Source organism: Mustelus asterias, chromosome 23, assembly GCF_964213995.1.
Source record: "Mustelus asterias chromosome 23, sMusAst1.hap1.1, whole genome shotgun sequence".
NCBI classification, from domain to species: Eukaryota; Metazoa; Chordata; class Chondrichthyes; order Carcharhiniformes; family Triakidae; genus Mustelus; species Mustelus asterias.
Window position 1 is genome coordinate 50,283,387 of NC_135823.1, and position 24,699 is coordinate 50,308,085.

The window sequence follows — 24,699 nt, forward strand, 5'->3', positions numbered from 1 at the left end:
CTCACTCAGCCAACCCTGACCTCCATAATGGGACTGATAGCCCACAGGAGGAGCAAATGGTGTGAAAAATCACAGTTCAGCAATCTAAAGCACCTTTCAACACCAGCTGAATGATATGCAAACAACCCTTTACGTTTCCTGAGGCGCTGCACAATGTGTTCAGATGTTTTGATAAGATGTTACATAATATGCTGGTCAATGCTTTGAAAAGAAATGATCGATACTGCTGCCTGGATTACTTGCAAAAGCTTACGAGGCAATTAGATAGCCTGAGAACATTTAGAAACAAGAACTAAACTCAGGGCAGCCGGTCAGTATCTTTATCACTTCTAAACAATGGCTTTGAGCCAGGACAGATTGAAAACTTAAAAGACAACATCAAAAGCCATATCATGCTGGGATAGTACAGCCATAAAGAATAACCACTACTACCACACCCTCTGAAAGCTACCTCAGCAGCCAGTGCTTTGGTGTGTTCAGGATTGTGTAACCCATCAATTAGCTCTTCAAAGAAGGGAGAGTCACCTGGTTTACACCAGACAGACAACTGCAGCAACTGTATATCTGCAGATCACACAAGTCCTCAATTAAAGTTCTGGAACATTTTTCAAAAAATAAAACTTATCTAGTATGGCACATATAGGTTATCTTTGATCCCCCCCCCCCGCCAACTTGAGCTCTGACCAGAGATTCAAAGGACATCCCCCAGTTCTACAGTGCACTGGCCCACTAATACTCGAGTATATACTCTTGTCCAAAAATAGTGTAAGAGCAAACCAGGAGGAAATAAACACACAACCCTAGATTTTAAAACATTCATGTTGGATCATTAAACAGAAGCACCAATGGACAGTGCAATCACATGCAGATCTCTAACCATATTAACTGTTTATTTAAATCACACAGTAAACATAGAACAATAATTATGAATGCAAGCAAGCAGTTCCTCTTTCTCCAACATTTTAACACTTGTTCTTTTTTTTTTAAAAAAAAGCAGATTCATCTTTTTCTCCTTTAACAGTCCTCCCCCTGTTGGATTTCACTGTTTCAAAATAGATGAGCGACATGCATAGAACATAACCTTTAGAAAAATTAAGTAGAAAATACATTGGGATTATGTACATTTTAGATAAGGCGTCTATGGTAGAATTAAACAGAGCACGAGGGTAGGTGAGGAGTTAATGGCTCTGTGCAGGATTTGGTCTGTTTGGTTTTAAGGCTTCCCAAAATTGAAATTAACAGAGGGTTTATAGGGTCTATAATCATGCTGTTTAAAACAGGAAGCATCGAGGGATGAGAATTGAGGTAATAAAACTGCTCTTTTACTGAAGGGAGTTAGTCAAGCATTTTCCACATAATCAAGTGTTTATAATTAAAGTTAGCAACATCAATTCCACTAATTATGTTCCAGATTAAGAAATAACACTTTTGTTGACAATTCTAATATCACCATGTTAAAATTTACGACTCAAAAATGAAAATCTCTTTAGTCACAGAGTATAACCATTTCAGAAACATACAAAAGGTATGTTACATATAAATCCCTTAAAGGTATAGATCAGTACTGTTCATAGGACCCAGTTAATGCCTTCAATCAATCAGCCCCTCTTTACTTCAAGTTCCTGTATCTGCTCTCACCACATCAACATTCACTTCCATCCACTGTTGTACCTGCACTTAAAAAAAACATGCAAGTTCGGCAAAAAGGTCCTTCAAAATTCAAGCATCTGTTCCCCCACTCTCTCTACACCAGTCAGAGAATACTGAAACTCCCAGTTCAATGCCAATTATTAACTGCACCTCCATCAAACTGCAGCACATCCCAGTTTTACTAGTAATTTGCTTAGACTGCCAATGCGTCTTGTTTTAAGTTTAAATATGTAGCAGCAGACATGATTAATTTGTTGTACTTGACGTTTACATCAATAAAGCATCTCTGCTATCGTTGAGCTAGCAAGGTAGTGTGATAAGCGCATAGATTAATATAGTTAAAAAACAAGGCCAACTAAAGCACCTTTAGCCTTTGAACTGTACAATCCTTTCACATCTTCAGTACCCTTCCAAATCATATCAAAAACCATTCCAACACCACAGGTTAAATGTAGCTCTTGTCCCCCCAGCAGTTTAAATTGGAGTTTATTTGTAGCTACTCTGGGAGGGGTACAAGTAGGTGGGCACAAATTGGATGGTCAAAAGTTCTGGAAGGGTTGTAAACGGTGCCAGATGATAGAAAGATACAGCTCCTTCTACGCGTTTAGTGTTTGTAGTGCAACAGATGCGTAATTTTAGTTACATTGGATAATTTGGCAATTTAAATACAATTAAGGAGTGTAAACAGGCAATGGGGGTGGGGAATAGAGGTAGGAAGGGGACAGAAAAATCGATAGAACCTATAATTGATACTCTTCTGTTACATATTAAATACAGTATCCGAAAAATTAGACAGTAGATGCATTCCATAGCACTGCACAGAGGAATTCTAAGGGAGAGATTAAAGTAATCACAACGGGGAAAGATATTGGCATATTTGAATCGATGCTCTGTGGACCTGGTAAAACTGACAAAAGATTGATTTACAAAATGAAACATTTTCTCTTCTTCTTCTTTACAGGAATAGGACAGAGAACCGCCCGGATTGCTTCATCAAACACGGTCTTAAGACCTCGCTGAGTTAGTGCTGAACATTCCAAATACTTCACTGAACCTGTGGAGCAAACGGTAGAAAAATGATCAGCAGGATCGCAGCATTGCAGCATTAAAACGAAAGGCTTATCTAAGCGGGTCAATGGCATTTGCATCTGCACAAACCTTGCAATCACTGGATGGCGATCATTTTAACTATGATGCAATCTCTCACCTTCCCCAATTGATTGGTAGAGGACAGAAGTAGCGCAGATTCAACAGAGAATTGGACATGTATCTTAAATTGAGAAATTTGCAGGGCTATAGGGAAAGGGCAGGGGACTGGGACTAATTGGACAGTTCTTTCAAATAAACTGACAAGGGGATGATGGGCCAAATGGTCGCTGCTGTGATTTCAAGTATACATGCATTTTGTTTTCCCTACTCCGTGTGCCAACTGCAGTCAAGACCGCCACCCAGTTTACAGCCGTGTTGCGCACAGCTTATAAACTACAATATCTTTGCAATATGGAGTTCTGCAGCTGGTTAATAGCCAGTGTTCATGTAATTACAGAAATTCCTGTGATACATTTAAAAGCTGAATAAACAAAATCATTCCAAAATAAATGGCACAGTCCATAGAAAGATCCTGGGGCAAATGCACACTCTTCAGATGAAATGGAAGCTTAAAGATAAAAATGAGCTAGTTTCAAATCTAGTGAAAGTGGGGTGAGTGAGCTCAAGTCAGTGAAATGTTTCTAAGCAAGGAGATTCAGCAAACTCCAGTGATTACTTCGGCTTACAATAGATTTCAACTGAACATGCCTTCCAGTTACCACTCCACCAGCCTCAAATCACTTTTCATTGATAAATTCCAACACATTCAATTCAAGGGGGATCCAAAGCCTGACAGGAAGTTGCCTACAAACATACATTGGGAAGGAAAGGGGCCAGGATCCAAATTTATTAATAATCTGGAAGCAATAAGCCACAACCAAAGCTCTAGTTAACTAGATCTTCAGGACATTAACTCAAACTTAGCTGATGGTGAGGAAGCGGGGGCCCGGGGGGGTTATTTAATTGGACAAAATTTAACAGTTGTTGATCCAAAGAGAAATAAGATGGCTTTGGTTAGATTTAACACTCCCATCGAATGAAAAAAATGAGTGTTATCTGTAGGAAAGAGAACTCAATTACAAGGTCCCTCTTGATATCTGAAATCACCTTCAGCTCCGAGATCTCTGCACTCTCTCAATTCTGGTATCTCGTGCATCCTCAATTTCCAACCACCTGCCCTTAGCAGCAGTCTCAGCTGGGGTCTAAGTTTTGGAATTTCCTCCCCAAATTTTTCTTCCTCATCCTCGATGCCATCCACCTCTTCAATCATATTATTAATGATCTGGATGAGGGTATAGTTGGGTGGATTAGCAAATTTGCTGATGACACCAAAGTCGGTGGTGTGGTAGACAGTGAGGAAGGGTGTCGTAGTTTGCAGGAAGACTTAGACAGGTTGCAAAGTTGGGCCGAGAGGTGGCGGATGGAGTTTAATGCGGAGAAGTGTGAGGTAATTCACTTTGGTAGGAATAACAGATGTGTTGAGTATAGGGCTAACGGGAGGACTTTGAATAGTGTGGAGGAGCAGAGGGATCTAGGTGTATGTGTGCATAGATCCCTGAAAGTTGGGAATCAAGTAGATAAGGTTGTTAAGAAGGCATATGGTGTCTTGGCGTTTATTGGTAGGGGGATTGAATTTAGGAGTCGTAGCGTTATGTTGCAACTGTACACAACTCTGGTGCGGCCGCACTTGGAGTACTGTGTGCAGTTCTGGTCCCCACATTACAGGAAGGATGTGGAGGCTTTGGAGAGGGTGCAGAGGAGGTTTACCAGGATGTTGCCTGGTATGGAGGGGAGATCCTATGAGGAGAGGCTGAGGGATTTGGGATTGTTTTCGCTGGAAAGGCGGCGGCTAAGAGGGGATCTTATTGAAACATATAAGATGATTAGAGGTTTAGATAGGGTGGATAGTGATAGCCTTTTTCCTCTGATGGAGAAATCCAGCACGAGGGGGCATGGCTTTAAATTGAGGGGGGGTAGTTATAGAACCGATGTCAGGGGTAGGTTCTTTACCCAGAGGGTGGTGAGGGATTGGAATGCCCTGCCAGCATCAGTAGTAAATGCGCCTAGTTTGGGGGCGTTTAAGAGATCCGTAGATAGGTTCATGGACGAAAAGAAATTGGTTTAGGTTGGAGGGTCACAGTTTTTTTTTAACTGGTCGGTGCAACATCGTGGGCCGAAGGGCCTGTTCTGCGCTGTAATGTTCTATGTTCTATGTTCAATCAAGCTATTGGTGAACTGGCTCAATATCTTACATGGCTCAATGTCAAATTGTGTGCGATTATGCTTCTGTGAAGTACCATGGGACCTGTTATTATATTAAAGATGCTATATAAATGCAAGTTGCTGTTGTTATGACCATGGTACGTGATTAGTCAGCAAAATGTCTAAACAACTTTGCAGTTACTAAAGCGACACCAAGATTCAGGGAGAGAGAAGAGGGGCTCAACAAGCCACCCTTGCCTGTGATGGGGTCATCACTCGCATATTGCGACAACCTAGTGTTGTTAAGAGCAGTTTTAGGACCTGCTGACAGCACAGTGAGAAATGTGACAGTGTAAGCTAAAAGGGTCAAGAGAGGAAACTCATACCAATCTCTTTCGCCATAGCAAGGCCTTGCGGGTAGGTGATAGGAGTCAGTTTCTTTTCCCTCAGCTTCTCAATTGTGTCCTTGTCATCTCGCAGATCAAGTTTGGTGCCCACCAGGATGATGGGTGTATTCGGACAATGATGCCTCACTTCAGGATACCACTAGGGGAATAAACACACAGCATTTATTAGGAACAGAAGCGGGAATAAGTCATACAGCCCCTCAAGCCTTCTCTGCCATTCGGTATGAAGACTGATCTTTCAACCCATTCCGCTTTGCCACCCTATCCCCATATCCCATAAATATACTCCATAACTGAGCATACAAAAGACTGAGTCCAAAGATTCACAACCCTCAGTGAATATTTAATGTACAATTTGACGCCGTCATAGCCCTTTTTAAACAGAGTTTTAACACTGTCCTGTTTCCTCAGGCATTCACAAGATGAGACACAAGATATTATGAAACAAATCAGTGAAAAGAAGTTTGCAATACACATCAGACGGCTCACTACTCACAACCCAATCCTACTGCGCCGAATCAATGGCGTCAGACAGGGTATGAACTATTGCTAAGTTGTCCAAACTCATTTAGATCTTTGCAGTCCATGAAGGACTTTGTCCTCATCAACCAGGGTTGGAACGAACTCAGATGTTTAGAATTGAAAAGTCTTCCTCTACCAATGTGCTGAGAATCATGAGCACTTCATGTGAAACTTTTATGCATTCTGTGAATGGACAGCTTTCTAAAATAACATGACCGGTGCAGGATGGTAATTCTCACGTGAAGATTGAAATAAAATCAGCATAGCTTCTTCACACAGCAACTGTGACAGTGTCAGGGTAATTGAATAGAATTCCTGGCAGAGGTGTCATGATGTTATTAGAGGTGTCATCAACTGAACTCATGTCATTAGAGGCGTCATGAACAACATGTCACAAGACTGCAACGAAACCACTATTATTCTATATCGAGCCATTGCTTACCTTGGCACGGACATTTTCAAAAGATGCTGGGCTCACCAGTGAGAAGCAGATTAGAAAAACGTCCTGCAGAAGAACAAGAAACAACTGTTATGATCTCGGTGGAGACCAGTAGCTTTCTTTTAGAATCCGAAAACCACTAAAAGAAAGCAAGCCACAAGGACCACGGGTTTAAACTGAAAGAATTTTACTACACAAAAATAAACGTACACTGTCTTAAGTGGTCAGTTATGTTAAAGATAATAAAAAGTAGAATAAACTCAGTTACTTATAATTTAAATGGAACTCAATCATAGTTCTTTCTACTCCCAATAGATTTACATTTCCAATAAACTCATTCAGATATTTATCAAAAATCGGAGGCTTAATTGCTTGGTCTGAATACCTCTTTGAAGATTCATTTAAGGATGGAGCTTTCTTGGACCTTCAGCTTACTTCTGGCAAGATTTTCCCCTTGAATCTCCTCCAACTGTTCTAAGTTGCAAACCCTCCATTCAACATACCATCTGGAGCGTAGCCACCTTGGGTCACCTCTCCTGGTCCTAACATGTTCTAACTCTGGAGCTCTTGTATCTAAATCTTTCTCGCTCGTGCGCTCTCTCTCAGCTTGGCTATACCAAAGGTCCAACTCACTGTTATCAATCCTTCAGTTAGCATGAGGTTTAAACTCTTTTAGCCAACACAGAGAATTTCAACTGAACTCTGTTTGAGAGAGATGTTTTCGCTTCTACAGCCCACCTTTTCTCCAACCTAAAACCTTGAACACAGAATCACACCCCTTTAATTAAATTATCCCGACTTCTTTTTCTTCTATTATTGATCCCCCAGGCAAGCTGGTCACATGATAAGTTATTGTTAGTCAAATACTTGACTAGAAATCATCTGCTACAGAAATCTACTTCTTCAGGAGACATCCTCCCAACACAAATTTTAGGCTTTTTCCTCCAAAAGCACGTAGGGCCTCATACAACATTACCACAAGTGACCAGCCCGCTCCCTCTCCTTCCACTCTATAGACACAGTCCTCTATATCTCACACAAGTGGTCATTCATGTAACAAACAAGAGGCGCTTCAGGTTAATCGTCCACGGGTGGGTTTGGGGGTGCGTACAAGACAGAAGAAACATCCAGTCCAATCCAGAGCTAACCTCAAAAAAAATCCCACACTCCTTTGAGTGGCTGCCACAACCATTCCAGAAAGAAAGACTTGCATTCATATAGTGCCTGTCATAGCCTCAAGACGTCACAGCAAGCAGCAGGTGAAGTATTTTTGAAATGTAACTTTTGTAATATAGAAAGGTGACAGCTAAGTTGCACACATCAAAATCCCACAAGTGGCATTGAGAAATGACCAGATAATCTGATTTTGGCAAGGGATGAATATTGGCCTCCAGAACACTGGGTTATTTCCCAAGCTCTTTTTCAAATAGTATTGCTGGATCTTATACATAGAACATGCAACAAAGAAACAGGTCATTTGGCCGAGCCAATTGATGTTTACAATCCATTTGAGGCCGAATTTTACATAGAAGGCAGCTGGGACTTTGGTTTAACAATTCATCCAAAAAAATGGCATTGTGCCACTTCCCTGGCACTGCCCCTTCGAGAGGGCAACACTCCCTCGGACAGGGCAACGCTCCTTCAGTATATTCCCCTCCACATTGCAACACTCCCTCAGTACTGGACACAGTGTCAATCTGGGTCATGTACACGAGTCTCTGGAGAGAGACTTGAATCCACGACTTTCTGGCTCAAGAGGCAACAAGTGTTAGTCACTGACAGACTCAGGATATAATTCAGGCAGTACGTTTGCCCATTGAGCCATTCATTCTATACTCCTGAAACGTGTGGTGAAATTGGCTTTGCCATTTTAAATGCTGCTAAACCTAATGAAAGATACAAGCACTGAGCAAGACTGTACTTGCCCCAAAAACAAACAATACTGCCAGTCACTACGACTATGTCTGTTTATGAAGGATTGGAGTAGGAATTACAAGTTGCAACAGAGCACTAACTTCCCAGTGTGCAACGCAGCTGTCCAGCTAAACCAAAGAAAACCCTTGAGGCAATGAGACAACCACAGAGGATTGAAGGAAAACCTGACCCATATTCACACCACACCCATCCTCGACCCGTACATAATCAGCATTCATATATGACTTTAACATAAAAAGGTGTTTCACAGCAGCACTATCAGATAAAAGATGACACTGAGCCACATTCCAGGTTATTAGACTAGGAAAATCAGGTCAAAGAGGCAGGTTTTAAGGAACGTCTTAAAAGACGAGGGGTCAAAGGCAGAGGGGAATTGGGTGGAATTCCATAGTGCATAGGCAGATTTAAGCGTGGCCACAAATGGTGGAGCAAATAGAATTGGGGTCTGCAAGAATTGGAGCGATCACAGAGGATAGTAGGACTGGAGGAGGTTACAAAGGTGCAAGGCCATGGAGGGATTTGAAAACAAGAATGAGATACTGCTGGACCAGGGGCTAATGTAGATCAGTGAACAACAGGGTGAATGGGACTTGGTGCAAGACACGGGCAGCAGAGTTTTAGGCCCCCCTAAGTCAGGAAAAAAGTAAATAAACAGCATTTGCAAACTCAGATCATTACACCACAGCAAGGAAATAAAGTTCAAATGGGAAATTCCACAATACTGAACATGTTTACTTCTAATCTTTAAGGATCGAGTTAACACTTCCTGTAACTACATTCTCCATCATTAGTGACTGTGCAGAATGTAAACAATGTTTCATAGATAATCAAGCCAATAGCTGTCCTCTGATTCACTTCCCAATATCCTGACACTCGCTCTGTCCCAGAGCATCCACAAATCCTGATACATGCCCACTCCACCCTGGCATCCCCGTCCCTCCCTGCTACACCCCCCCACACCTCTGCCCCCCCATTATTCATGCCCTTAACTTTCGAGACATGCTCCAGTAACTATCACTTGTGATTGCCTCACACAGTACTCACTGTTTGAGGGTAGGAAAGTGGGCGCAGACGATCATAATCTTCTTGTCCAGCCGTGTCCCAAAGCCCCAGGTTCACGGGTTTCCCATCAACCATCACATTGGCAGAATAGTTGTCAAAGCTACAGAAAGAACATAAATTTTAAACCTGTAAAACAAACTGCCCAGAGCAGCATCTTCATCAAGTCCCATTCATCTACTCTAGTGGTACTTAACACCCTACCCCCCTCTCACCCCACCTCATGCTGTCCTCATCCTCTCACACTGCCCCCCACCCCTGGTTCTTCACCCTGTGGACCTCACCCACCATGCCCCTCGCTCCCCCATCCTGCCCCTTGCTCTGATACATTCTTGTAATTGCCGATAAGGAATAAACAATCAAAATTCATTTATTTTGAAGCTGAAGACATCTCCCAGGGAATTATTTTCGTGAGGCCTTGCCCCAATCTAATCTGACCTACCCCTCCTTACCCCACCTCATCCCCTCGCACTGCCCACCCCTTGCTTCTCATCCCAAAACCCAAACGCACCTCCTCCATTCTGCTTTCCTCCACAACATTATCCCTCAACACTACTGCATTGCTGCATGTATATCCCTCATGTCAGTATGTTCCCCCCTCCAACTGGCATCCATCCAGCAAAGTATATTCAGTTGCAATGGGCAAGGTTTATATTGCTGTACAAAAGCCCCTGCCATACCCAGAACCTGGTGAATAAAATGTCCAATGACTCACACAGTAGGGATGTATTCTCCTGGGAAGGCATTGGTCGTGTAGCTGATGAGCAAGCAGGTCTTACCCACCGCGCTGTAAGGAAAGAGAAAATTGGTATTAGACTACACTGTTCCCCATTTCCAAAATCCACAGTGTGCATTTATCTGCTCTGATAGTGTTTGCTTAAACAGAGAGAGATATTCATGACTTCATCAACTGTAAACCATATGCTGCTATTTTGGATCTGGTATTGTGTAACGAGGTAGGTAGAATTAAGGATCTTATTGTGAAGGACCCTCTTGGGTCTAGTGACCACAATATGGTCGAATTTCTGATTCAGATGGAAGAGGAGAAAGTTTGGTCCCAAACCAGTGTCCTCTGTTTGAACAGAGGGAAATATGATAGGATGAGGGATGAATTGGCTAAGGTAGACTGGGAGAGCAGGCTGGCAGGTAGGATAGCTGAGGAACAGTGGAGGATTTTTAAGGAGATCCTTTTCAGTTCTCAGCAAAAATATATTCCAGCAAAAAACAAGGATTGTAAGAAAAGGGAGAACCAGCCGTGGATAACGAAGGAAATAAAGGAGAGTATTAAAATAAAAACAGCTGCGTACAGAGTGGCCAAAAATAGTGGAGAAACAAGTGATTGGGAAAAATTTAAGAAACAACAAAGAGAGACTAAGAAAGCGATAAAGAAAGGAAGGATAGACTATGAAGCTAGGCTAGCAATTAATATAAAAAATGATAGTAAAAGTTTTTATAAATATATAAAAAGGAATAGAGTGGCTAGAGTGAATGTTGGACCCTTGGAGGACGAGAGGGGGGAGTTAATAGTGGGAAATGAGGATATGGCTGAGTCTTTAAATAAGTTTTTTGTGTCGGTCTTCACGGTGGAGGACACAAATAGTTTGCCAAATATTAACGATAGAAGGTTGGCAGCAGGAGAAATACTTAATACAATTAATGTTACCAGAGAGGCAGTGCTGGGTAGACTAATGGGACTGAAGGTGGATAAGTCCCCGGGTCCGGATGGAATGCATCCCAGGGTATTGAAAGAAATGTCAGAGGTAATAGTGGATGCGTTAGTGATTATTTATCAAAACTCGTTGCATTCTGGGGTAGTGCCGGTTGATTGGAAAACGGCTAATGTTACGCCGCTGTTTAAAAAAGGAAGGAGACAAAAGGCGGGTAACTATAGGCCGGTCAGCTTAACGTCTGTAGTAGGGAAAATGCTGGAATCCATTATTAAAGAGGAGATAGCAGGGCATCTGGATAGAAATGGTTCGATCAATCAGACGCAGCATGGATTCATGAGGGGAAAGTCGTGCTTGACGAACATGTTGGATTTTTATGAAGATGTGACTAGGGCGGTTGATGGAGGAGAACCGGTGGATGCGGTGTTTTTGGATTTCCAAAAGGCATTTGATAAGGTGCCCCATAAAAGGCTACTGAAGAAGATTAGGGCACACGGAGTTGGGGGTAGTGTGTTAAAGTGGATTGGGGACTGGCTCTCCGACAGGAAGCAAAGAGTCGGAATAAATGGGTGTTTTTCCGGTTGGAGGAAGGTAACTAGTGGCGTGCCGCAGGGATCGGTACTCGGGCCGCAACTATTTACCATTTATATAGATGATCTGGAGGAGGGGACGGAGTGTAGGGTAACGAAGTTTGCAGACGACACAAAGATAAGTGGAAAAGTGAATCGTGTGGAGGACGGAGAAGATCTGCAGAGAGATTTGGACAGGCTGAGTGAGTGGGCGAGGATATGGCAAATGGAGTATAACGTTGAGAAATGCGAGGTTATACACTTTGGAGGAAATAATAACAAATGGGATTACTATCTCAATGGAAACAAATTAAAACATGCTACCGTGCAAAGGGACCTGGGGGTCCTTGTGCATGAGACGCAAAAGCCCAGTCTGCAGGTACAACAGGTGATCAAGAAGGCAAATGGGATGTTGGCCTATATTGCGAAGGGGATAGAATATAAAAGCAGGGATGTCTTGATGCACCTGTACAGGGCATTGGTGAGGCCGCAGCTGGAATACTGTGTGCAGTATTGGTCCCCTTATATGAGGAAGGATATATTGGCATTGGAGGGAGTGCAGAGAAGGTTCACCAGGTTGATACCGGAGATGAGGGGTTTGGATTATGAGGAGAGGCTGAGGAGATTGGGTTTGTACTCGTTGGAGTTTAGAAGGATGAGGGGGGATCTTATGGAGACTTATAAGATAATGCGGGGGCTGGATAGGGTGGAGGCGGAGAGATTCTTTCCACTTAGTAAGGAAGTTAAAACTAGAGGACACAGCCTCAAAATAAAGGGGGGTCGGTTTAAGACAGAGTTGAGGAGGAACTTCTTCTCCCAGAGGGTGGTGAATCTCTGGAATTCTCTGCCCACTGAGGTGGTGGAGGCTACCTCGCTGAATATGTTTAAAGCGCGGATGGATGGATTCCTGATCGGTAAGGGAATTAAGGGTTATGGGGATCAGGCGGGTAAGTGGTACTGATCCACGTCAGATCAGCCATGATCTTATTGAATGGCGGGGCAGGCTCGAGGGGCTAGATGGCCTACTCCTGCTCCTATTTCTTATGTTCTTATGCTGCTCAATTTAACAGCAGAGACTGCACTTTAACTGAGAGGACTTTAAAAATAGACATGTCACAAAGGTGAGATTATGTTGCAACAGCAAGCGCAAAGCCTTAAGAGTTAACCTCAGTCTACAAACTGATGCTGTTACAAAGACAGAAGGACTCCTTTTAAGAACTGAAGAGATCCAGTAACAGCAGTTGACAAGACTTGGGTGTGGTGGATTGGGAGGGGGTGGGGGAAACAAGTGAAAGGCCTTTTATCTTACCGAGAGTAGATAAGATATGGAAAGAGTTTTGGTGGTGATGGGGGATTCCAGAGCTAAGGATGAATAGCAAAGCAAAGCAAGTGGTGGATTCCTACTAACTGTCCAAACAATAAGAAACTAGCTGTTTATACAGGGACATAATCAGCAATAGCACCTTGTGTCCCCTTAAAGAACGGGCAATGCCTGATTTTTTACTGTTTACCTATAACTGGAATAGAGACCCAATGGCATCTACCATGCAGACTAGTTATATACTGAAGATTATTTTAAGTACCATGTTGGCAGGAAGTATTTAAAAGTCACAACTTGGTGGATTTTTCAGTTAAATATATACCAAAAACACATAATTATACACCAGAAGAGCAGATAAAACAAACAGTGGTTAAACAATTTAGACAATCTGGCTAAACCCTAAAAGCACTTGATTCAAGAACAGTCTGACCAGCGACAAAGTAATGCTCAGTGCATCAGAGTAAAAAAAATCAAAATCATTCAGAAAAAGATCCTGTCGATTTATTTTGGGAAATTGTTGAACCGGTTAATTTCTCAGAAGCTAACATCAAAATCAGTGCCCAGCAATAAGCAGCAACACGGTTTGTGATTGTTTTCAAGGAGAAACAGTTTAATATGATGTGGAGATGCCGGCATTGGACTGGGGTGGGTACAGTAAGAAATCTCTCAACACCAAGTTAAAGTCCTACAGGTTTATTTGGTATCATAAGAACATAACTAAGGGCAGGAGTAGGCCATCTGGCCCCTCAAGCCTACTCCACCATTTAATAAGATCATGGATGATCCTTTCGTGGACTCAGCTCCACTTACCCCGCCCGCTCACCATAGCCCTTAACTCCTTTACTATTCAAAAATTTATCTATCCTTGCCTTAAAAACATTCAGTGAGGTAGCCTCAACTGCTTCACTGGGCAGGGAATTCCACAGATTCACAACCCTTTGTGTGAAGTTCCTCCTCAACTCAGTCCTAAATCTGCTCCCCCTTATTTTGAGGTCATGCCCCCTAGTTCTAGTTCCACCGCCAGTGGAAACAACTTGCCTCTTCTATTTTATCTATTCCCTTCATAATCTTATATGGTTCTATAAGATATCCCCTCATTCTTCTGAATTTCAATGAGTTCAATGAATTCCCCAGTCTACTCCGTCTCTCCTCATAACCCAACCCTCTCAACTCCGGAATCAACCGAATGAATCTTCTCTGTACCCCCTTCCAGTGCCAGCATATCCTTTCTCAAGGAAGGAGACCAAAACTGTACACAGTTTTGTATCACGAGCTTTCGGAGCGCTGCTCCTTCATCAGGTGAGTGTGATGAAGAAGCAGCGCTCCGAAAGCTTGTGATACCAAATAAACCTGTTGGACTTTAACCTGGTGTTGTGAATTTAATATGATTGCCTTGTCCAACTGAAACACCTGATCAAGATCTATGTGAACTACTTTCATCTGATTCCTGCATCAATTCGCAAGAGTCAGTGGTAGCGGAGGACAGAGAGCAATGGTTAGAAAGGCAATGAATTTCCCAATCATGATCAGTGCATCTGAAAGAGTAGCAAGAAAGCAATTCTTGAAGGAGCCAGGAGCAACACAAGCTGATATATTAGCAGGGGCGAGTTGATAAGGTAACTTTGAACAAGGGAGACCGCATAAGGAGCAAGATTAGGTTTATTGGCCCTTCAATAAGATTATGGGCCACCCTCAATTCAACTTTCCAGCAACTGTCCCCATATCCCATCGGTCTCTGTCTCATTGGACGGCACGGTAGCACAGTGGTTAGCACTGCTGCTTCACAGCGCCAGGGACTTGGGTTCGATTCCCGGCTTGGGTCACTGTCTGTGTGGAGTTTGTATTCTCCTCGTGTCTGCGTGGGTTTCCTCCGGTTTCCTCCCACAGTCCAAAGATGTGTGGGTTAGGTTGATTGGCCATGCTAAAAATTGCCCTTAATGTCCTGAGATGCATAGGTGAGAGGGATTAGTGGGTAAAATATGTAGGGATATGGGGGTAGGGCCTGGGTGGGATTGTGGTCGGTGCAGACTCGATGGGCCGAATGGCCTCTTTCTGTACTGTAGGGTTTCTATTCAGAATGTACGTAACAACTGGGCATCCCCAGCTCTCTGGGGTAGAACATTCCAAAGATTCACAACCCTCACAGTGAAGACATTCCTCATCTCAATTCAAAATAATCAACAAACCCCTCATGCTCAAACTGACTGATTCTCCAGCGAGGGAAACGATCCTTTATTGAAAGGGAGTAAATTCTAAAGGTGACCAGGGCAGCTGCTGAGAGGCTGAGTTTCCACCCAGGCTGAGGAATTCCCCGGGGAATATTGACTTCGTTCCTCACAGGACAAACCCCTCACCCCAGGATCAGAGTGGGGCGGCGGCAGGAAAGTAGGGTTTGTTTTCCCCCTTTTCCAAAGTGAAGAACCGGATCGTTTCCCCGCATTAAACTCCAGCTGCCGTTCTCTCGCCAGGTTTGTAACACTGCCCGGCTTCCTTAGGGCCTCCGAATTACTGACTCGCTGCGTCCAGGACAGCAGCCGGGCCCCGGGGCAGCGGGAGGCCGCGGCTCGGGGCCCGGAGGGAGCGGGAGGCCGGGGCCCCGGAGGGAGCAGGAGGCCGGGACCCCGAAGGGAGCGGGAGGCCTGATCTGGGATCCGGGGAAAAACCAAATCGCCAACACTCACCCATCGCCGACCACCACACACTTTATCGCCTGCATCAGGTCCGCCTTCCGTCTGCCTCAGCCTCACCGACTGACCGGAAACCCGCTCTGACCCACCCCACTTCCGGATCCGGCCGCGGCTCCCAAAGACACTCCCCCCGCCCCGCCCCCTTTCTGAGTCACTGCCCCGCCCCCCCAACCAACTCCCGCGGCTCCTAGAGTCACTGCCCCCCCCACGGCTCCCAGAGTCACTGCCCCCCCACGGCTCCCAGAGTCACTGCCCCCCCGCGGCTCCCAGAGTCACTGCCCCCCCCGCGGCTCCCAGAGTCACTGCCCCCCCGCGGCTCCCAGAGTCACTGCCCCCCCCGCGGCTCCCAGAGTCACTGCCCCCCTGCGGCTCCCAGAGTCACTGCCCCCCTGCGGCTCCCAGAGTCACTGCCACCCCGCGGCTCCCAGAGTCACTGCCCACCTGCGGCTCCCAGAGTCACTGCCCCCCCGCGGCTCCCAGAGTCACTGCCCCCCCCCGCGGCTCCCAGAGTCACTGCCCCCCCGCGGCTCCCAGAGTCACTGCCCCCCTGCGGCTCCCAGAGTCACTGCCCCCCCGCGGCTCCCAGACTCACTGCCGCCCCCCCCCCCCCCCCGCGGCTCCCAGAGTTCAGCGCCCCCACAACAAGTCGCAGCGCCATCTGGTGGCTTTCAGAGTCAATGGCACCCTCTGAGGGTCACAACACCGCCACCCTGTGGCGTCTGGAGTTACTGTAACAAGCTGCCTAAAGGACTGCAAAGCTACAACAGCACCCAGGGCATCCAAAGCCACAGGAATATCACCATGTAGTAGAGTCATTGAACTGTCATTTCTGTCGCCTAGAGTGAGAGAATGGAGATACTAAGGCTGTTCTCCTTAAAGAATAGGAGAGAAGATTGAGGAGATTTGACTGCGGTCTTCCAAAACATGAGGGACCTGGACAGAGTGCATAGGGAGGAAACTGTCCTTTTTGGCAGAAGGATTGAGAACCAGAGGACAGCAATTAATGGTGATTGACAGAAGAACATGAGGGAAAACTTTTTAATGCATCAAGTGGTTAAGATCTGGAATGCACTGCCTGAGAGCGTGATGGAGATAGATTTGATGATGGCTTTCAAAAGTGAATTGTATAAACACATAAAGGGAACACAAGAAATAGGAGCTGGGGAAGTAGGTCTTATGGCCTTTCAAGCCTGCTGCACCATTGAATACGATCATGGTTGATCTCAGGCATCAACCCCACCTCACCAGCTCCCCATATCCTTTGATTCACTAAGAGACAAAAGATCTGTGTACTACCGGGGAAAGGCAAGGAGTGGGATTAGCTAAGTTGCTCTTATAGAAAGCCAACATGGACTCAAAGGGCTGAACGACCTCCCTCTCTGCTGTAATTGTTCTATGATTCCATGCGCAACCAGCAATAAGCAGCAACTGCTGTACCAACCGGAGGTAGTGCAACTCCACTCCACTGTGCCCAGAGTCACAGCACAGAATCACCTGGAGGAGCACAACAGCCAGCGTGGGAGAATCCATGAGTAGGTTATCTAGACTGATTCCTCGATGGAGATATTGTCCTATGAGGAGAGATTGATTAGACTAGGTCTATATTTTCTGGAATTTAGAAGGTTGAAAGGTGGTCTAATTGAAACACGTAAAGTTCTTCAGAGGATTGACAGGGTAGTTGCTGGGAGGATATTTTCTCTGTGTAGAGAATGTAGAACATGTGGTTAAAATAGGACTTGAGAAGTTACTTCACTCGAAAGGGTTGTGAATCTTTGGAGTTTTCTACCTGAGAGAACTTTGGGTACTCTGTTATAATCAAAATGGAGATCAATCTTTTTGGGCACGAACACAATTAAGGGATGTAGGGATAGTGTGGGAAAGTAGTGCTGAGATAGATCATCAGGAGCGATACGGTGGCACAGTGATTAGCACTGCTGCCTCACAGCTCCAGGAACCCAGGTTCAATTCCAGCCTCGGGTCACTGTCTGTGTGGAATCTGTACATTCTCCCCTTGTCTGCTTGGGTTTCCTCCAGGTGCTCTGGTTTCCTCTCACACTCCAAAGATGTATGGGTTAGGTTGATTGGCTATGCTAAAATGCTCCTTAGAGTAAATAGGGGGTTAGGGGGATACGGTCCGGATGGGATTGTTGTCAGGTTCAATAGGCCAAATGGTCTTTGGAACTGTAGGGATTCTCTGATTCTAGCTGTGATCGTGTTGAATGGTGGAGCAGGGTCAAAGATCCGAGTGGCCGATTCCTGATCCTATTTCTTGTGTTCACAGCAGCAGTGTCCTCTCATTCATGGCCCCAGAGTGACTGCAGTGTCATCCATTAACCCCGGCTAGAAAATCTACATGTGGAAAAAAGGTGAGGGTAGAATCAGACTGGGTTATACTCCCCTCACCGATGGAACAGAGAACTGGCACAATATCTGGGCTTACTCATGACGATTTGGTAGCTGGAGGTGCTACGAGAAAGCATTTAAAATCCCTGCCCTTAATGATGGTCAGACCGTTCAGTGCAGGAGGAGAGAAAATGGAGGTGGAAAATTAAGTTACAAATCAATGATTTTCTAATGTAATTTGTGTGAGTGTTGTGAGATCCCTTGCATAAATAAACAATATGCATGCAAATCTTTATTTCTTTAAAACTGTGATACTTTAGGAGTACAGTAGTAGTTATGTTCCTGGACTAATGACCCAGAGACTTGAGTTTAAATCTCCATACAGTTCATGGAGTCCACAGGGGAGAAGGAAAGGAGGGTGCAGAATGTAGTGTTACTGATAGGGTGAGGTGAAAGATCAGGTTAACATTTGAAAAACTTAAAAAACTGATAAAACCTGTAAAAGGGGGTTTGGGGCAAACAAATGACTTCAGAAGTTTAAAATTAAAGTGGGAAGAAACTTTTCCCAGAAATGCATCAGCAAAACACAGGATTTAATTAAATCTTTCAGGACGTTGCTGTCTTTCACATCTAATTCGTTTATGCATCCAAGAATATTATCAATAAACTTGCACCAGGAGTTAAAAGTTTTGCTGAGATATGAATAAAATGTTATTTTTAAATGGATTTTTTGTCGGATTGTGACGCTGTTTTACGCAGAGGGGTTTAATTTGATTGTTTATAAAGTCAGTGCCTTGTTTGCAGGAGCTGGGCCGGGATCCGGGATCAGAGACTCCCCGCTTCCCCCCAATGGGAAACTTGCCCTGAAACAACAACTTTTCTGGACCAACTTTTTGCCCTTGACCTTCCGCCCGGAAGTTCTGGGGCCGGAAGTGATGCGGCGGGTTCCGGTTTCCGGCCGGCGGCCCCGGGTGTCTATGGCGGGACTGCCCCAGCTGCCGCTCAGCTTCATCGGGCCGCTCGCCCGCTCCTACACCGTCTTCTCCAAAGGCCTGAGCCGGACCCTCATCACCTTCTTCGACTTGGCCTGGAGGCTCCGCCTCCGGTTCCCCTACCTCTACCTGATCGCCTCCCTGATGCTGAATGTCCGCCTGCAGGTGGGAGAGAGAGACTGGGGGGAGGGGGGGGAGAGAGAGACTGGGGGAGAGGGGGGAGAGAGAGACTGGGGGGAGGGGGGAGAGAGAGACTGGGGGGAGGGGGGGAGAGAGAGACTGGGGGGAGGGGGGGAGAGAGAGACTGGGGGGAGGGGGGGGAGAGAGAGAGACTGGGGGGAGGGGGGGGAGAGAGAGAGACTGGGGGAGGGGGGGAGAGAGAGACTGGGGGGAGGGGGGGGGGAGAGAGAGACTGGGGGGAGGGGGGGGGGGAGAGAGACTGGGGGGGGGAGAGAGAGACTGGGGGGAGGGGGGGGGGAGAGAGAGAGACTGGGGGGAGGGGGGGGGAGAGAGAGAGACTGGGGGGAGGGGGGGGGAGAGAGAGACTGGGGGGAGGGGAGGGGGGGGAGAGAGAGACTGGGGGGAGGGGAGGGGGGGGGAGAGAGAGACTGGGGGGAGGGGAGGGGGGGGAGAGAGAGACTGGGGGGAGGGGAGGGGGGGGAGAGAGAGACTGGGGGGAGGGGGGGGAGAGAGAGACTGGGGGGAGGGGGGGGGAGAGAGAGACTGGGGGGAGGGGGGGGGGAGAGAGAGACTGGGGGGAGGGGGGGGGGAGAGAGAGACTGGGGGGAGGGGGGGGGAGAGAGAGACTGGGGGGAGGGGGGGGGAGAGAGAGACTGGGGGGAGGGGGGGGGAGAGAGAGACTGGGGGGAGGGGGGGGGAGAGAGAGACTGGGGGGAGGGGGGGGAGAGAGAGACTGGGGGGAGAGGGGGGAGAGAGAGACTGGCGGGAGGGGGGAGAGAGAGAGACTGGGGGGAGGGGGGGAGAGAGAGACTGGGGGGAGGGGGGGGGAGAGAGACTGGGGGGAGGGGGGGGAGAGAGACTGGGGGGAGGGGGGGGAGAGAGACTGGGGGGAGGGGGGGGGGAGAGAGACTGGGGGGAGGGGGGGGAGAGAGACTGGGGGGGAGGGGGGGGGAGAGAGACTGGGGGGAGGGGGGGGGGAGAGAGACTGGGGGGAGGGGGGGGGGAGAGAGACTGGGGGGAGGGGGGGGGAGAGAGACTGGGGGGAGGGGGGGGGGAGAGAGACTGGGGGGAGGGGGGGGGAGAGAGACTGGGGGGAGGGGGGGGGAGAGAGACTGGGGGGAGGGGGGGGAGAGAGGGACGGGGGGGGGGAGAGAGACTGGGGGGAGGGGGGGGGAGAGAGGGACGGGGTGGGGGAGAGAGGGACGGGGTGGGGGAGAGAGGGACGGGGTGGGGGAGAGAGGGACGGGGGGGGGAGAGAGAGACTGGGGGGAGGGGGGGGGGGAGAGAGAGACTGGGGGGAGGGGGGGGGGAGAGAGAGACTGGGGGGAGGGGGGGGGAGAGAGAGACTGGGGGGAGGGGGGGGGAGAGAGAGACTGGGGGGAGGGGGGGAGAGAGAGACTGGGGGGAGGGGAGGGGGGGGGGAGAGAGAGACTGGGGGGAGGGGGGGGGGAGAGAGAGACTGGGGGGAGGGGGGGGGGAGAGAGAGACTGGGGGGAGGGGGGGGGGAGAGAGAGACTGGGGGGAGGGGGGGGGAGAGAGAGACTGGGGGGAGGGGGGGGAGAGAGACTGGGGGGGAGGGGGGGGGAGAGAGACTGGGGGGAGGGGGGGGGAGAGAGACTGGGGGGAGGGGGGGGGAGAGAGACTGGGGGGAGGGGGGGGGAGAGAGACTGGGGGGAGGGGGGGGGAGAGAGACTGGGGGGAGGGGGGGGAGAGAGGGACGGGGTGGGGGAGAGAGGGACGGGGTGGGGGAGAGAGGGACGGGGTGGGGGAGAGAGAGACTGGGGGGGGGGGAGAGAGGGGGAGGGGGGGGGGAGAGAGAGACTGGGGGGAGGGGGGGGGGGAGAGAGAGACTGGGGGGAGGGGGGGGGGGGAGAGAGAGACTGGGGGGAGGGGGGGAGAGAGAGACTGGGGGGAGGGGGGGAGAGAGAGACTGGGGGGAGGGGGGGAGAGAGAGACTGGGGGGAGGGGGGGAGAGAGAGACTGGCGGGAGGGGGGGAGAGAGAGACTGGGGGGAGGGGGGGGAGAGGGACGGGGTGGGGGAGGGAGGGACGGGGTGGGGGAGAGAGGGACGGGGTGGGGGAGAGAGGGACGGGGTGGGGGAGAGAGGGACGGGGTGGGGGAGAGAGGGACGGGGTGGGGGAGAGAGGGAGGGAGACGGGGGGGGGAGAGAGGGAGGGAGACGGGGGGGGGGAGAGAGGGAGGGAGACGGGGGGGGGAGAGAGGGAGGGAGACGGGGGGGGAGAGAGGGAGGGAGACGGGGGGGGGGAGAGAGGGAGGGAGACGGGGGGGGGGGGGAGAGAGGGAGGGAGACGGGGGGGGGGAGAGAGGGAGGGAGACGGGGGGGGGGGGGAGAGAGGGAGGGAGACGGGGGGGGGGGGAGAGAGGGAGGGAGACGGGGGGGGGGGGAGAGAGGGAGAGAGAGACGGGGGGGGGAGAGAGGGAGGGAGACGGGGGGGGGAGAGAGGGAGGGAGACGAAGAGGAGGGAGACGGGGGGGGGAGAGAGGGAGAGAGAGACGGGGGGGGGAGAGAGGGAGAGAGAGACGGGGGGGGGAGAGAGAGGGAGAGCGAGACGGGGGGGGGAGAGAGAGGGAGAGCGAGACGGGGGGGGAGAGAGAGAGCGAGACGGGGGGGGAGAGGGAGAGAGCGGGGGGGGGGAGAGGGAGAGAGCGAGACGGGGGAGAGAGAGAGCGAGACGGGGGGGGAGAGAGAGAGCGCGAGACGGGGGGGGGAGAGAGAGAGCGCGAGACGGGGGGGAGAGAGAGGGTCGGGGTGGGGGAGAGAGGGTCGGGGTGGGGGAGAGAGGGTCGGGGTGGGGGAGAGAGGGTCGGGGTGGGGGAGAGAGGGACGGGGTGGGGGAGAGAGGGACGGGGTGGGGGAGAGAGGGACGGGGTGGGGGAGAGAGGGACGGGGTGGGGGAGAGAGGGACGGGGTGGGGGAGAGAGGGACGGGGTGGGGGAGAGAGGGACGGGGTGGGGGAGAGAGGGACGGGGTGGGGGAGAGAGGGACGGGGTGGGGGAGAGAGGGACGGGGTGGGGGAGAGAGGGACGGGGTGGGGGAGAGAGGGACGGGGTGGGGGAGAGAGGGACGGGGTGGGGGAGAGAGGGACGGGGTGGGGGAGAGAGGGACGGGGACGGGGGAGAGAGGGACGGGGACGGGGGAGAGAGGGACGGGGACGGGGGGGGAGAGAGGGACGGGAGACGGGGGGGGGAGAGGGACGGGAGACGGGGGGGGGGAGAGAGGGACGGGAGACGGGGGGGGGGGGAGAGAGGGAGGGAGACGGGGGGGGGGAGAGAGAGGGAGGGAGACGGGGGGGGGGAGAGAGCGAGACGGGGGGGGGGAGAGAGCGAGACGGGGGGGGGGAGAGAGAGAGAGCGAGACGGGGGGGGAGAGACGGGGGGTGAGAGACGGGGGGTGGGGAGAGAGAGATAGAGACGGGGGGGAGAGAGAGAGAGACGGGGGGGGGGAGGGAGAGAGAGAGACGGGGGGGGGGGGGGGAGGGAGAGAGAGACGGGGGGGGAGGGAGAGAGAGACGGGGGGGAGGGGGAGAGAGACGGGGGGGGAGGGAGAGAGAGACGGGGGGGGAGGGGGAGAGAGACGGGGGGGGAGGGAGAGAGAGACGGGGGGGAGGGAGAGAGAGACGGGGGGGGGAGGGAGAGAGAGACGGGGAGGGAGGGAGAGAGAGACGGGGGGGGAGGGAGAGAGAGACGGGGGGGGAGGGAGAGAGAGACGGGGGGGAGGGAGAGAGAGACGGGGGGGGAGGGAGAGAGAGACGGGGGGGGGAGGGAGAGAGAGACGGGGGGGGGGAGGGAGAGAGAGACGGGGGGGGAGGGAGAGAGAGACGGGGGGGGAGGGAGAGAGAGACGGGGGGGGAGGGAGAGAGAGACGGGGTGGGCAGAGAGGCACGGGGGGAGAGAGACGGGGGGTGGGGAGAGAGAGATAGAGACGGGGGGGAGAGAGAGGGAGACGGGGTGGGGGAGAGAGAGAGAGACGGGGTGGGGGGGAGAGAGAGAGAGACGGGGTGGGGGAGAGAGAGAGAGACGGGGTGGGGAGAGAGAGAGAGACGGGGTGGGAAACAGAGAGAGAGACGGTGGGAGAGAGAGAGAGACGGGGGGGGGAGAGAGAGAGAGACTGGGGGAGGAGGAGGGGGGAGCGAGAGATGGGGGCGGACGGGGAGCGAGAGACTAGGGGTTGCGGAGGGGGGAGAGGGGGGAGCGAGACATGGGGAGGGGAGGGGGAAGTGCGAGACTGGGGAGGGAAGGGAGGTAGTGAGAGACTGGGGAGGAGGGAGTCACTGGGATGACGGAGCGATGAGAATGTACTGGGGCATCCTGGGGGATTGATTGGAATGTCGGAGGGTGAAAATGATGAATGGAATCATTTTAAAGTGTGTTCTTTCTCTTCTAGGTCCATATTGAGATTCACTAGATCAGTTGAGGTAGTTTTGTTGAAGATTATCTAATTCTGGACTGGAAATTTCATGTATAATCAGTAAACCTTACCAACCAACATCAGCACTTCAGAACATGCGGAGTGTGAAAGGGTTGATGGATATTGGCCGTGCTTCGTGTTTTGTGGCTGAAGACGATGTCAAATGTTCTTCACCCGATGACGACAAATTCAGAGGTTACGATGGGGAGAATACTTGTAACCCTGGCACAGTTAATGATGGCCACACAGTTTGCTCACAGCCACAAGGTTTCATCTCTCAGCTCGAAGCTGGGCCTGATTTTATAATCGAGCAAATTAAGCTGCCCAAAGTCAACAGAAATGAGCCACAGCCCATTTTCCACAGTCACTTTGAGCCAGGAGTTTTTCAAATGGCCCATCACCCTCTACGTTCCGAGGCTGGAAAGGGAGGAATGTCGACCTGCATCGGTACAGCAATCGTGACTGACCGTCTACAAATGATTTTCAGAATGCGGTGTTACACGGAGGAAATGTTTGTGCACTTTACACAATTCTGGTTGTTTGAGAGACCCTGTAACTGCAAAGCAAAAAGGGCTGCAGTCAGAGAACCTGAAAGACAAATTGAGTTTTTCGTTTGCGTGTGGATTGGATGCAAAGACGAGGCGGCCTTGGGATCTGACTGGCGTCCTTTGTTTCACATTTTGCAACTCTCCGACACACCTTCTGCAAACTAGCTGATCCTTTGTGTTTGTTGATCTTGTGACTGGAGCACATTCTTGAATAGAAAACTCTGTCGTCCGATCCGAAATGTTCACTTTGCAACACAGCGGAACATTCGTAATAAGGGCTTTTGTGATTGGTGTTGTGTGGTATGCTGTACTTTAAGGTAAATTAAAGTTATGCAGTAAAAAATACTGCAATTATGATAAGATTAGCCAGCTTTCAAATAAATTGTCCAGTTTGTGTGCAGTTTTTATAAATAATTTTGGTGCGAAGTGTTTTAAGTGGTTATTTTTACAGTTTGATAATCATAAACTTCGGTGTAGTGTGTGATGGTTATAGTTTTTAGGTTTGTGCAATATTAAATTTTTTCAAGTCCCTCAATGTGAAATATTTTAAAAGATTGCTCAGCTTTTAGCAGGACTGTCTACAGGGCACTCCTTCTCATGACTGTATCGTCCATTGCTGGAAGGTAATCTCTGAATAATTTCTCAGGTTAAATTCCACCT

At 49.7% G+C, this 24,699-nt stretch overlaps 2 protein-coding genes across 2 annotated transcripts; one reads left to right on the plus strand and one right to left on the minus strand.

Moving 5' to 3' along the window:
• Positions 1-873: 873 nt before the first annotated feature.
• Positions 874-15,762, minus strand: rac1a (Rac family small GTPase 1a). Its single transcript, XM_078240597.1, has 6 exons — positions 15,542-15,762; positions 10,019-10,090; positions 9,289-9,406; positions 6,313-6,375; positions 5,328-5,487; positions 874-2,704 (listed from the first exon to the last, which is right to left on the minus strand). Exons 1-6 carry the CDS (start codon positions 15,574-15,576, stop codon positions 2,574-2,576), a joined length of 579 nt encoding a protein of 192 aa, XP_078096723.1. The 5' UTR covers positions 15,577-15,762; the 3' UTR covers positions 874-2,573.
• A 3,062-nt stretch (positions 15,763-18,824) lies between these two features.
• On the plus strand, positions 18,825-24,402 carry LOC144510762 (small integral membrane protein 10-like protein 3). The gene is made up of 2 exons (XM_078240598.1): positions 18,825-19,047; positions 23,468-24,402. Exons 1-2 carry the CDS (start codon positions 18,826-18,828, stop codon positions 23,486-23,488), a joined length of 243 nt encoding a protein of 80 aa, XP_078096724.1. The 5' UTR covers position 18,825; the 3' UTR covers positions 23,489-24,402.
• The last annotated feature ends 297 nt before the right edge of the window (positions 24,403-24,699 follow it).